This window comes from Vanellus vanellus, assembly GCF_965231255.1.
Source record: "Vanellus vanellus genome assembly, chromosome: 11".
Taxonomy (NCBI): Eukaryota; Metazoa; Chordata; class Aves; order Charadriiformes; family Charadriidae; genus Vanellus; species Vanellus vanellus.
This window is the reverse complement of record NC_138916.1, coordinates 13,253,184-13,266,969: the sequence shown is the minus strand read 5'-3', so window position 1 is coordinate 13,266,969 and position 13,786 is coordinate 13,253,184. Positions and strand designations below refer to the sequence as shown.

Genomic DNA, 13,786 nt, shown 5'->3' with positions numbered 1-13,786 from the left:
TTTTAAGTAGAATTTTACTGCTGACACTCTCGTGTTTTACAGTAAATTACCTTAGAGAGGGTTTTTCCATTAGCTCTTAGTGTCACGAGTCCTGCACAGCACACCAAAGCACTGGAGCTAGAGAGACCAGAACTTGGAGGAATGGTTCCATCTAGCAGACAATTCATTCCAGTTGGGTTATTAAGACCAAAATGTTCCTAACAATGAAAAAATAAACAATCTCAGTTTCAAGTACAGACAGGCTCAGGCTTGCAATTATCTGATACTTAGAAAGAGAATCTTTCTGCTGAGTTGCTGGAACCAAAGACCTGCTTCTGGTATCTCCAAAATAAAGCAAAATTTTCATTCTGTTCCTTAAGAACAAAGCCAATGGTAGGGCTTCAGCCAAAGGTATGTCTGCAATTCCTGTACACAAACATATATGAGCTGACAGAACTGTACCCCAAGCAGAATTCAATATGGGCTAAACGCCCAAGAATTTACCAAGCTTCGTGGGTGGGTTTTGCAGCAACTAGCTCTGCTCTGAGCTGCTGTGGTGACAGTACCACCTTTTGGCTACTTTTGGCTTTTTCTCCATAGCTCCTCACTTAAGGCATCCTGAAGAGCATAAGGTCCACTTTATGCTTCACTTCTAGTGCTGGCATGTGGTATTAGGGAGCCACATCATGCTGATGAGGACCTAGTAGCCACACAGCTGTATTCAAAGCCAGACACTCCTACCTCCTGAAGCACCCACGGTGGTACTTGAAGGACATTATGCTTCAGGAGGCACAAAGACATACCTACCAGCGGGGATAGTCTCTGTCATGCTAATTTTAGAATAAGGTTTAAAATATTTTTACCTACATGATAGATATCACAGATAATATATTTCATCCAGAAGTCATAAATCTTCTTGTACATACTGTTTTAATTATACTCTTTAGTTGCTTTGTCTTTTTATTTATAATCACTTTAATATAAATTTCCTTCTGTTGTTAGTTTGAAATAAACATGCAGTACTTATTAAAATATCATTGAATGTATATGGGGAGTATATGAATAGCTACATTCTGATACAGCGTTATATGTCAATAAACGATGTTACCAAGTCAATAATCAGAAAAAATGGCAGTTTCCATAAAGAAACGCCCACCTTCAAAAGATTTCTATTTTTCCTGAAACAACTTCAACTATAAATACCAATGGTAGAGATCAGCAGACACAAAGAGCCTCCTTTAATGACTTCTACCATCACTTCAAATTATTTTAAATTCCCCGTTCTACAAATATAAGGCAATTCATACCTGAAATACTATTGCTGCCCATGCCCCTTCATGAAGAACACTAGACAGGCTTGTTCAAAAACAGAAAATGCTTGAGTAACCAGAAACTGATCCACAGTTTCTGGATTGTCTTGAATGTGAATCAGACTTGCAAACTTATCACGCGATGTTTAAATAGAAAATGTACTTCAGTTTCAAAAATGAAAATGGACTTTGCCAAGTTCTGCAACAGTTCTGTCCCAAAAGGATAGCATGTTCAACTTAATATAAACAGATTATCCCACTGGACCCTCTGAGTACTTGTATTTCAGCATTTCTTAAGTCTGTAACATTTATGCTTATTTTCTGCCAGGGCTAGAGGCTGCAAACCTGCTTTGCAAATTAACCTTCAAGTATAAAAGCTTGTCCTTAGGAAACAAATCTCAGTAGCAGACTGCAAAATAAATAAAGTCAATTGGTCATGCTAGCCTTAATATAAGAAAGGATATATTGTAAAGAAACCTAATCTATATCTCTACAGTCAATGCAATTTAAATGCCTGTGTTACTGAGCAATACAAAATTGAAAATACTCATGTTACTGCAAACATAAGTAATTTATTGGGGTCTAAACATAGGGGGAGGGGTCTGTTTAAGAACTGTGGCTTGTAATAAAGTGATTTGTGGCACTGATTATTCCAAATACTGTATTCTGATGACTCTGGTGGCAGGTTTGAAGCAGGCTTTGTTGGCTGTCTGCAGTCCTTATCTACTGGATCATCCTCTGGGGCGACCTAAATGGCCTATCCTGCGGCAAGCTTCACGGGCTTTAAAAAGTACATTTACCCTTAAATTTGGCTGGCTGCGGTGACCTGTTTCTGACCCAGCCGTCACTGTTTATCCCATCTGCTCTTCCAGAAATATCACTGGATTGACACAGAGCTGAGAAGTCACCATGTTTCTTCCTCAAAGGGCCATGAATCACCTGCAAACAGCAGGTGAGATTTATAAGAAGCCTCAATTGTAAGTTCAGGCTGCCTCCCAGGACAATACTGACGATCAGCAGCACTTGGTTTCACAAGCAATTCAGCCTTCAAGTCAGTCTGGAGACAGGCTAGCTCACAAAATAGAAGATAAAGCTCACATGAGCAGACAGGAAAATGTCTGTCTGTTCAGTGTTCCTGCCTTTACCGTAAGTGTGCTGTTTCCTGCATAGCTGCGCTCTTAACTTGGGAAATTTTGAAACTACCATTCAAATTCTACGCATTGAAAATCTGGATAAGTAATGGTTCTTACTGGAATATTTCTTCTGTACGCTGTTCACTTTTTACGTTTTCTTTTGCCCCCTGCGTAAGTCAGCTTCACTTGGATCTTGTGCACAAGTTGTAGGTTTCCAGCATTAATGGAAATTAATGTTTTTTAAAGTGTTTCCAAAGGAAGGGGACAAAAATATGATCTTTGTGTCCTGACAAGACAAGCCTCCAAACCTTTTTAAAAGCAAATTTTAATTAGATTGTTTCAATGTAATGCATTCTTTTTAACTTAAAAATACTGAAATGCGATCTTGATAATGAGTTTGATCATGACTTTACTAAGTAATAATTTGCTATTGTAATTTATGTAATAAAAATTAAAATAGTGCTCTGCAATATTTTAAAACAAACCCACTTGTGTCTCCTTTTCAAATTTTAACATCAAAATACTTAATTGTATGTCAAGAAAAGCGATAGAATGCAGGAAGGTATTTTGAGGGTGAATAGATTATGCTTGTCATATTTTACTTCTACATTAATTTCATAAGTTAAATGGATTTGGCTTACCTGAATACCCTTCAGTCCACACAGGAAGTAGTTATGCCACTGAGGTTTGGTTTTGTTAATCTGAATGTTATTAACACTAGTACTGAAATCCCTGCAAAAACAGAAAAACTTTGAGGCTTTAACTTGTCAGTAAACTTAGTTTGAAAAACCATGGCTTATTAGTGCCACCTGCTGATGAACAAAAACATTTCGAAGTTAATTTTTTTCAGTGCAATGTTTTTCAAGGGGTTTTGCACAGATCTTCTTTATTAATCAATTCTATAGGGATATTTTAGATGGAAGCATAAGAATTTTTGCTTAAGTTATAGAAGTCATTAAATAAATTCAGAAATTAAACTGCCTTTGGCATTTGTAATTAAGGCAGCATGCCTTCCATCACATGTGTATGTTCTCTTGATCTCTTAGAGAAGTGAAAATCTAAATAATTGTATCTACCAAACCTAGAATAGAGCTAAATACGCTTCAGACTCTGGTAATCCCAGCTCAGGAATTCCTCTTCATTACCTTTGCTCTGAATGGCACTTCACTAAACTAGGCCTACTGCTGCAAAATTATATTATGTCTTTTACAAAATATTATGAAAATAATTTAGTTTAAAATAGTTTATCGATTTCTTCCAGGATAATTCAGATAATGGTTCTCCTCCTTCATCTTCATTTCAATAATAAAAATGGTAAGCCTGAATGTTCCTAAAGAAATTCATGCTACAGATAGGTGTTGTCAAAATGGGCATGGAGTGATGTGCAGACGCCTCAGAGGAGCATGTGTTCATCACCAAGAAGTGCACAGAATCACAGAATGGTCAGAGTTGGAAGGGACCTCTGGAGATCATCTAGTCCAATCCACCCTGCCAGAGCAGGGTCACCTACAGCAAGTTGCATGGGACAGCATCCAGGCAGGTTTTGAATGTTGCCAGAGTGGGAGACTCCACAACCTCTCTGGGCAGCCTGTTCCAGTGCTCTGCCACTCTCAAAGTAAAGAAGTTCTTCCTCATGTTAAGATGGAACTTCCTACGTTCAAGTTTGTGCCCGTTACCTCTTGTCCTGTCACTGGGCACCACTGAAAAAAGACTGTTCCCATCCCCCTGGCACCCTCCCTTTAATGATTTGTAAGCATTAATAAGATCCCCCCTCAATCTTCTTTTCTCTAGACTAAAAAGACCCAAGTGCAGATTGTTTAGAAGTCTATACTATTGAATGCCCATTAATCACATCTACCTGATGTCATTACAGCAGATGCCCAACACAGAAAGAGAAAAGAATGTCAAGAAAAGCTAACAAAAATTGTTCAAAAGTTGCAGGCAAAGCTGTGTTTTTACAAGGCAAGGTCTGCCAAACAATATGAACAGAGGCAGCTGAACTCCCTGGAAATATTTAGGTTTAATGGGAATAAAAGAACTTTCAAGAAACTATACAGCAGTAGACAGTCTGCAACTAAGTGGACGGAATTTTTTGTTCTCACACTAGTCCCAGTCCATATCTGTAAACTATGTTAGTGATCACTAACCTGTAAACTAGGTTAGTGATGTGCTGGTTTTATTTTTATCCAAAATAATATCACTAGTTAATAACTGTAATGAATACCAGAGTGGAGGTGTTTTTAATGGTAAAGTATTCCTGTTACCTATGGAGAAACAGTTACACTAATATACATAAAGCATCTTTACAGTAATATAATTGTCTTCAAATGAAGGCTGAAAATTTCACTTTATCTGGTGCAATGAAAGGCTGCAATTTTTGTGTTACGCAACCCTCAAACCTGACAATCAATGTAAAAATGGACCCACGATCCTGACTGCTCTTCATATGGTCTAATGCTAGCTATGCTGCAGCGAGCTACTCCACTTGTATTACCAGTCTACAACTGATTCCTAGCTCAATGTTACATGACAGATTTCACACTTTAAGTATCAACTTAGAATTACCATTTTGTCAGTTATACATTCAATTTCAACATTCAATACAGTGCAAAAATATCAGAGTGTATAGTTTAACATATAAGTTACTGTCTTTCAATCTGAACTTTCAAAATAGTGCCACTTACAGGACTTTATCAACAATGCAGCATCAAAGAATTGTACAAAGTTAGTGTCAGAAATTACTGGGATTTGTAGAGCAACACAAAAGATCGGAAAGGGAGTATTGAGATTACAATACAAGTAAAGTCTGAGAATAGCTGGAAATTAATCCAGTTTGAGATTCATGTGTATTTAGAACAATCTTCCAGAGAATACAATAACATCACTTTGCTTATGGCTTTTGAATATAATATAAAAACAAAAAAGTACTTAGCAAATAGAAAATACTTGTCAAAAGTGATAAAGATTAAAAAAATCCTGTGTTTGCTTATGCTTGTTTTATATAATAGTCCTAAATTATTATTGTAAAAAAGCAAGGTTGATAGAAATCAATATGTAAAAGTGATTACTAGAAAGCAAATTTGAAGTCCTCTTTACCTCAAAAAAGAGTTCTAAAATATTTTATCTTCGTAATTCTTTTTATACAAGCAGACAAAGTAAAACTTCAATGAACAAGAAGACATATACTATGATTATATTTACTGGTTCTCAAGATAAATTAAAATAATGACTTCTTAAAATGTATTTTGCTCATTTATGCAATCTTCTAGCATAGAAAATGAAAGAAAAATAGGCTTTGTATTTGGCAGGTTTCATATGGACATAATTCATACAAACACAGAATGTGGGATTGTCAAGATCCCCAGAATCCTGAAGTCTTATTTTTGTGTTATCACATTCAATTTGTTATAAAAACCAATTCCTAAATGCCCAAGCTTTATCTTAAACCAGTAAATCTTCAGTCTTGCCTTTGATCCCCCCACTGGAAGGTAGGCAGTTTAAGATAAGAACTTTATAATAAATTAAAATAAAAAATTGGGAAAAACACCCATAAAGTAAAAATACTATATTATATATTATAGATATTATCTGTTCCAGCCTGTTTTAAAGGATTCTTGAGAATGCATGCCCTTCCTCCAAGGCTAGATATAAGCATTCCAATTCTTCTCTATAAATAAAATAGGTGAGTTTTTTGAGTAGTGTGAAAAAAAAGACAACTGAGGTGTTTTTTACTGCTTGAATAGTAATTAATCCTTATTTTGGGGAGACAAATTTGGATCTTTCTCACAGAACTTCGTTGTCTTGTCAATCTGTTAGTTTATCTGAGTCCTCTGTAAAAAAAAAAAAAAAGTAATAATCTGATTTTTTTAAAAAAATATTTTCAGGTTTTGCCATGAGATGGAAACCGATTGATACTTATCATCCTCTGGTATTTCTGAAGGCATTCTGAGAAGCATCATGTCAGGTATTCTCTGTGCACATACTTCTCAATTACAAAGATTTTATGTGAAAGGGAGGTATCGGGAACTTCAAAAGACTATAACTTTTGAATACTGTTTTAGCTCAAATAATATAAAAGGCATCTGATCAGTTGGGATGATTTATGATGAAAAACACAAAGGTGTTTTTTCTTGCAATCTGTTCTCTGTCCTGTTTTTCCTAAAAGTTAATATGAACTATCAGGGTGGAAGAGGGCTACAGAACTGTTACACATTTTACCAGTTCACAAAACAAGAATGAAATAGGAAATAGCGATTCTACAGAGGCTTATGGTTAGTCCTTGTTTGCCAAAGGCCTATATATATATATATAGGCATTCACCACAGGCATAAATCTACTAGTGTAGCAGGCTGGGAAAAAAGGATATACTGTCAACAGTTTTGTTATGTGGTGTAACATTCAAAGTGTTGAAAAGTATTTCTTTGTTATGAAATTATGGGCATGTTTTAGCTTTGTTTTTAAGCAACAGTGTCTCAACAAAACAGAGATGCTTAATGCCATATTCTGAGACCTCTTCTTGGTTTATGGTTTAAAACATATGATTTCAAACTGAAACCAGGGCAGATATAAAATTATAGTGACTGTGTATGCAATTTGAATTCAAAGGCTGTAATTCTAGATTTGGTAGGAACTGTATGTACCATAGGAAAAGGCCATTTCAATTGCAATGTAATGTGCCAAAGTTTAAAGACCAATTAAAAATGTTTACCTTTTGGTTACTGCTTTATTTAGCATCCATTATAACAACTTTTCCTAATCAAAGCTATTATAATTCTGGAACCATCGCTTCTTGCAGAATGGTTTTACAATACAGCTTAAGCCCTGTCAGAGGCTGCTATTAAAGAAAGGGAGAGGTCCCACTCCTGTCTTCCATTTCCTTTCCCCCTGCTCACCACTGCATGTTCCCACTGTTTACCCCAGGTCAGCTTTAGTGCTGAGTACATGGAAATTCAATTCACTAAAATGAGAGAAAATTAAACAGGCAAAAAATGGCTGAATACTGCACTTTAATATCAGACAAGTACTACACCTGGTAAAAGGCAGAGGGTGGATCAATGCTAGAAGCACAGACAGGGAGACTAGGGGTAAAAGGAGTAAACTCTTAATTCAGCCCATCTACAATGTGAAAACATACTCCACAAAGTGTGTGAAAAATATTTGAGTATTTATACTTACGATGGAAGTAAAAATTCCTTTCAACTGCTTTAGTCACAGGCAGCAGCTCAGAACGTGTTTTTATAACAAACTGAGCTTTAAGCAGGAATATATGCTTAAATAGTTCCCACTTTTGGCAATATGTTCCTGTCCTTGTCCTGCCATATTCTGTGCTTAAATCAATGACTTAATAAAAATGGCTTAAACTAGGCTTGTGCTGATTCTGATTTTTGCGAAATGCCCACAAAAGTTCATGTGGATGAGTGACCTGATCTGAACTGCTGTGCAACCACACGAATATCAGTCTTTTACAAGGAAAGAGGCAGAAAAATGAGGCTGAAGTTGAAAAGAATGGCAGAATTATTTCCCTATGTTCAGCACTTGTGAGACCATAGCTGGAATACTGCGTCCAGTTTTGGGGTTTCCCCATACAAAAAAGACACTGGCAAACTGCAGGGAGTCCTGCAGAAGGCCATCAAGATGGTTACAAGGGATCTCCAGAGGTCCCTTCCAACCTAAATTAGTCTATGATTCTGTGAACAAGCAGCTGTGGAGGAAGTTGAAGAGAGGGACTACAGATTGAGCCAGGATTGTTGCTAAAGCTGTTGTGTTGTGAAAATACAGCCCCAGGTTCTCCAGAGCAGGGGAGTGTTAGCTTACATATGCAGTAATTGGTTACAAAACATTTCACTCCCTTCTTCAGGAGAAACTGAACTGCTGCCAATTGTGGGGATTACATCAAGAAAGATGAGCTAAAAGAATGGAAGACGGGATTGCACTTTTAGAAAAATTGAAAAATCAGAGGCCTCACAAAAGAAATCTGAAGAAACGGGTAGGAGACAGAAGCAGTGAACCTATTGCTCTAAACTCATATGCACAGCATATAGTCAATGGGATTCCATCTGCTTATATTATTCATTTTACAGAATTAAATTCTATATTACAATGGAAGTTTGTCAGATCTCTGAAAAGTTAACCTGTACTGCAATTGCATAAAGAGGTTTATAAAAATTAGTGAATAAACAAAGTAATTACTTACAAGTACAAAGAATTGGTATTTGCCAGTTGCACAACTTGAGTTTTTACAGGTTCTACTGCAATCAGTATATCTTGTTCTATAGCCATAGGGAGCACCGCATAACCACAGTAGTCTATATGTTCTCCTACCAAATAAACAGAAAATTCAAATATTTTGGAATTATTCTTTCTAGAATAACAGTAACAGGAATTCTACAGGGGTTGTGTTTACTGTACAAGACAATCTGTATCATCTTAACTCTTATTTGGGGTGCACTTCCTGCATTTCATATTACTGCATAAAAATTTTGTTCTTTCTTCTTTTCTCTTCTTCTATTGCATCTGTTTATAAATCTCCATGTTTTAACATTGGTTTATAAAAATTAAAGAAACACTACATAGATTATTGTCCAACAATGAGAACAGCCACATTATTTGTACCCTGTTGTGACAATACAAAAAAATAAGTTAAATTAATCACATTTAACTGATGGCTGTAAGAGATAAAGGCAGCACATGACTCCTCATTATGTGATTTCCTCTGCTCATGTGGGTGATTCATTAGCCACTACATAAGGCTTGCGGTGGAATTTTTTTTTTCATAAAATTTCTGGACTTTTTCCCAGGAAGATAATAATGATATTTAAATCATCATTAGTACAGTTATATACAACACATAAAGTAACATTCAAATAGAAAATCTATGTAGTAAATACCTTCTCTTGGGAATAATTCCCAGTTAGCATATGCTGTCTATTTAACCTACATGATATGTTCACACAATACCAAGATCAAAATTATCATTAATTGCACAATGGACTAAGTAATTTTTAAACCCCTGTTTTGCAGGATCCTTTTACTTAAAACGTCTTCAAATGCGTAAGGTTACTTTATGACAAGAAATTGAGCTCTAGGAAGAGCACAATCCTAACATGGATAGAGAAATCTCGAAAATAAGGCTGCCACAGAAATATGAGTAAATCCTAAATACAAAATAATTGTGTCTCTCAGGTCTGCCAGTGAATCACAACCAACTGTTCTAAGTTCTGTGGACACATCTCTATGGAAGAGTAAAGAAGAAGAGATGATGGTAGAAACATTTCATGCTTTATCATATGCGTTGCTGTGTGGCTGGTTATATCTGGTAACTTAAATTATAATGAAAGAGAAAAAAAAATATTAATTTAATTTGTGCATAAACATTTGTGCATGTTAACTGTTCATCAACTACTTTAGATTAGATTTCCAAAGCCTTTCAAAAGAATGGCTTATGGTTATCCAACCATAAGCTGGCAGTTTACTCCAATTTTCAAAACCATCACTACTGTCTATAAATGTTTTTTTCGAAAACTGATATTTGAGTGTGCAGTTGTTTATAATGAGGTGTAGTAAAAGCTAGTAAAATATTATATTCTCTTTTCCATTTATCACAAACAACTTCTCTGAAAAAAATAAAGACCAACATTATTTCAAGTCTATGTTTTAAACTACTAGGCTTCCACGATGGCAGAGAAAATAACAGATTAGTTTTTCTCTTTTACCTATTAAGTTGACTCGCCCTGGTGCACGAACATAAAACTTGGGAGCTGATCCAAATTTTGATATAAACATCTCCTTCAGCTTCTGCAATCTGAAAGGCAGGATAGAAACATTCAGAAGGACTACATTTGCATAAAAGGCAGGAATTCTGTCATCTGAAATGTTTCTTGGTGAAATTTGATTTAACTTTTTGAGTTACGTGGAGTCTTCTCTGTTACATCAGGAGCGACATTAAGCTGCTTATTTTTGCTCTTCACATAGCATCGATTGTGAGAGAAGACTCCATTTACAATATTCTAAGAAATGCGTATGTATGTTCATTTGAAAATGATAGAAGGAGCCTTATTTTAAGTCCTCTGTCTAGGTTGGTTCTAGACAGAAGCAGGGAATGTAGCTGCCTGGCCTCCACCTACCTCTCTTATGTCACAGCTCTGTAAAACTGTTTCCCATTGAGGAAGAATTAGGCAGTGTGGACCAATGGCTTGTTTGCGACACTGGGATTTGTCACATACATACACGCAGAGGCACTCCCTTCAGAGTCAGATCTGACTGCACCAGGCCTGAGCAAATGCATTTTCTTCTAAGTTTTGCTGCCTTCTAATCTCACGCTACTCCATTTCTGTACAAATGTGTATACAGAGAACTAAAATTCCAAACTTCAGACTATCCCTGCAACTTATTTAGACAGTATTTACTCTACAGGTTTACAACAACAGTTCCCAGAATGTTCCTCCGGTTTTCCATTTGGAGGTGCTAGATATGCCACTGAAAGTTCCAACGCAAAGAAAAATTTGGCATATTGCTTTATTTCCTAAGACTGTAAAAGTACCTAGCTTCCACCCTGTGTTTGCAAAGTTGGGATGCTTTACTGTGTCATGCAAGAAAAGCGGGCAAACAAGAAGAGATTAAGCCATTGTCTTAGTGAGGCATAAGAAATTGGATAGTGATTCGCTTCAAAACTACCTTAAAGCAACTTAGCTTGCACACTAACCCATTAACTTTCATTAATGTAAGCAACAGACTAAAATGATGAAAAAGCAGTAAGAATACATGGAAAATAATCTTTAAAATGGGACTTATGATATTTCACCGGTATACCCTGTTGGCTTTAAAGCATGTAGCCAATTTTTTTTTTGGTTTTCAGTCTACTAACAAAAATCCAGTAACAGGAACCCAGTGGGGTTCTACATTTAGTCTAAAACTATAACTGGAAGCCTAGTTAATGCAAAGCGTAAGTAAGGAGACAGCAATGAGAAACAGATGTTACAAAATTTCACAGTCAATTATTTAGTTTGTACTTCTTTGTAAAAGCTGTGTTACTGTCCAGCTACATACATTCAAATGTTTTGTAAGATTTCTTTAGATGGAAAGCTACAAAATATTATTTGTTGTGATTTTTTTAAACAGATCTTTCAGTACTTTTCCATCTTGCTGCCCAGTAACAAAGCTGTATGAAGTCCTTGTATGATTTCCCCTTCTTATAATCTCCCCTAGTATAGACTAGTTTATCACTCTTCCAATTAGCAGAAGCAATTTATGCCATTGCATTGTACAATCCTTTTTCTAGATCACATTAATAATGTTATAATCCATGGGGGAATCTGTTGGCAGAATTCTAGCTGTTAACTTTATTCCTTTTTGTGTCAGTATTTAGAATGCTGCTTTGTTTCACAGATATTTTTACAGTGGTGTTGGTACCAAGAGACTAAGAACAAACAGAGCAGTCATAGGGGCATGTTTATCTAAGTGCTGATTGATCTCTTTTTTTAATGTGGGTTTTACAAGTAGCCCTGATGAAAGGCTATTTACAGGCTTTGGCCTTGATGTTGCAGCATGCATGCTGCATTTTAAGCACCTACATCAAAGATGATTGTCATAAGTGTTAAGCAAAGGCATCCCTCACAACTTCACACATCCCAGTCTGGAAATGCTGGGGACTTGTCCTTTCCGCATGACTTAGACTGAAGCACAGCGCAGCCTTACGCAAGTAACAAAAGTTTTAAAAAGCTATCCTTCTCTAGTGGTAACACAGGTAAAAAGGTTCGTTTGAACTGTTTGTGCGTTCTACTTCCACACACCGAGTGCAGCCCCGTGGGGAAATAGCACGTGTTGGCACGTGCCATGGGCATAGCAACGCAGGGCCAGGCCTGCGCTGTTCCGGGGAGCCCCATGGGCTTTTCTTTTATAGCCAGAAGGACGAGAGGATAAGCAGTATCCCCAGAATTTTGGAAAAAGAAAAAACTTTAGGAGGAAAGATGAATGGACTATTCCCCCTCAGGCCACAGCAGCACTGTGCGAGAGGCAGCGGGGGCGCCCGGGCCGCAGGGAGCGGGGTTCGGTGGAGGAGCAGGAGGGGCCGGTGACCAGGAGGCGGCCGCCGGGCCGCTCTGCCAGCCCAGGCCCGCTTACCGGCGGGCAAATGGAAGTAGGCCTAGACCCATGTGGGAGCATGGGTGTTTGCAGGGCCGCACAGCATCCCAGCGTCACTCTATTTGTGTGGAGACGAAGTATCGCAAGCCAAAACCCCCTCAACCCCTGGCACCGGGGTCACGGCGACAGACCGTCCTACCTGTCCTCCCACCTCCCGTCCCCGCCTGCAGACCGCCCGCCCCTGCATAAACGGCGGCGGGCTCCCTACATGGCTTCCCGCTGCGGGGACGGAGCCGAGGGGAGCGACCCACCCACCTGGGCTGCTCCACCAGTTGTACCGGCAGGGTGCCGGGGGCGTCTGCCGCCATAGCGGCTTCCCTCGCCAGCCCCTGGCTGAGGCGGGCAGCGGCGCGATGTGGCGATGGCTCCGGCTGAACCGCGGTCACGAGACAGGCAGCCACCGTCTGTTCCTTCCGGGCGGCGGGGCTGGCAGCCAGGCCTCCTCCCCGCCCCGGGCCCGGGCCCGGGCCTGAGCCCGCCGATGGGGCAGCGCTGAGGCGGCGGCGCGCGGCCCCCCAGCTGGCGGGCTGTGGAGCCGCTCTGCCCTCGGCTCCTCGCCCGCCACGCTCCCGGCGTGACAAGAAAGCCGCTGCGGCGCGTGAGGGAAACGGCCTTGTTTTTTTTTTCCCCCTTCATTCCTGACAGAATTTAGCTGGCAACAGAGAAACTTCAAAAACTGCCCCCGGCCCTGTGGGGTTGGAGTCACCCCCGGCGTTGTGCATTGGGCCAGTGCCCGTTCTCCGGCAAAATGCACAATAAATTGGCAGTGCGATCCCCTACGGCTTTTTTTTTTTTTCCCCCTTTTCTGGTGTGTGGTTCTGCCAGCTTCCCTCAGACACGCAGTCTCACAGCTCCTGTTTACCCCCCAAGATCAATGGCTGCAATTCCTTTGAGGAACTGAGTTTTTCAACTCAGTTTTCAGTGTTTACAAGTTCCCTCACTCGTTGTTATTGTCCGTTTTCGTGTATCTCTTAAGGCCCCTAATACGCAGCTCGTGCTTTTAAGTGCTTGGACTGAGAAAAGCCTAGTAACGTGGTAATTTCATTGTGGATTAACATCTTTCTGAGGTAAAACTTTTTTCTCCTGATTAGTAGGTTGGCAGAATAGAAACCCTTTTTTGAAAAGACTTAGAAGTAGTCATAGAAGAAAAAAAAAACTGTCAGGAACCGGAACAACACAGACAACAGGAATAGTGTGAATTCTCAGAGGCTGTAAGAACCACAG

General features: G+C 38.8%; 1 protein-coding gene across 1 annotated transcript in view; it reads right to left on the bottom strand.

Moving 5' to 3' along the window:
• The window catches only part of GALK2 (galactokinase 2), a 51,706-nt gene extending 38,786 nt beyond the window's left edge, over positions 1 to 12,920 (bottom strand). Inside the window, exons 1-5 of the mRNA XM_082489001.1 lie at positions 12,818 to 12,920; positions 10,135 to 10,223; positions 8,616 to 8,739; positions 3,064 to 3,154; positions 51 to 197 (exon numbers count right to left, since the gene is read on the bottom strand). Coding sequence (XP_082345127.1) covers positions 51 to 197; positions 3,064 to 3,154; positions 8,616 to 8,739; positions 10,135 to 10,223; positions 12,818 to 12,870 — 504 coding nt within the window. The 5' untranslated portion in view covers positions 12,871 to 12,920. The remainder of the gene's footprint in view (positions 1 to 50; positions 198 to 3,063; positions 3,155 to 8,615; positions 8,740 to 10,134; positions 10,224 to 12,817) is intronic.
• Between the last annotated feature and the right edge of the window lie 866 nt (positions 12,921 to 13,786).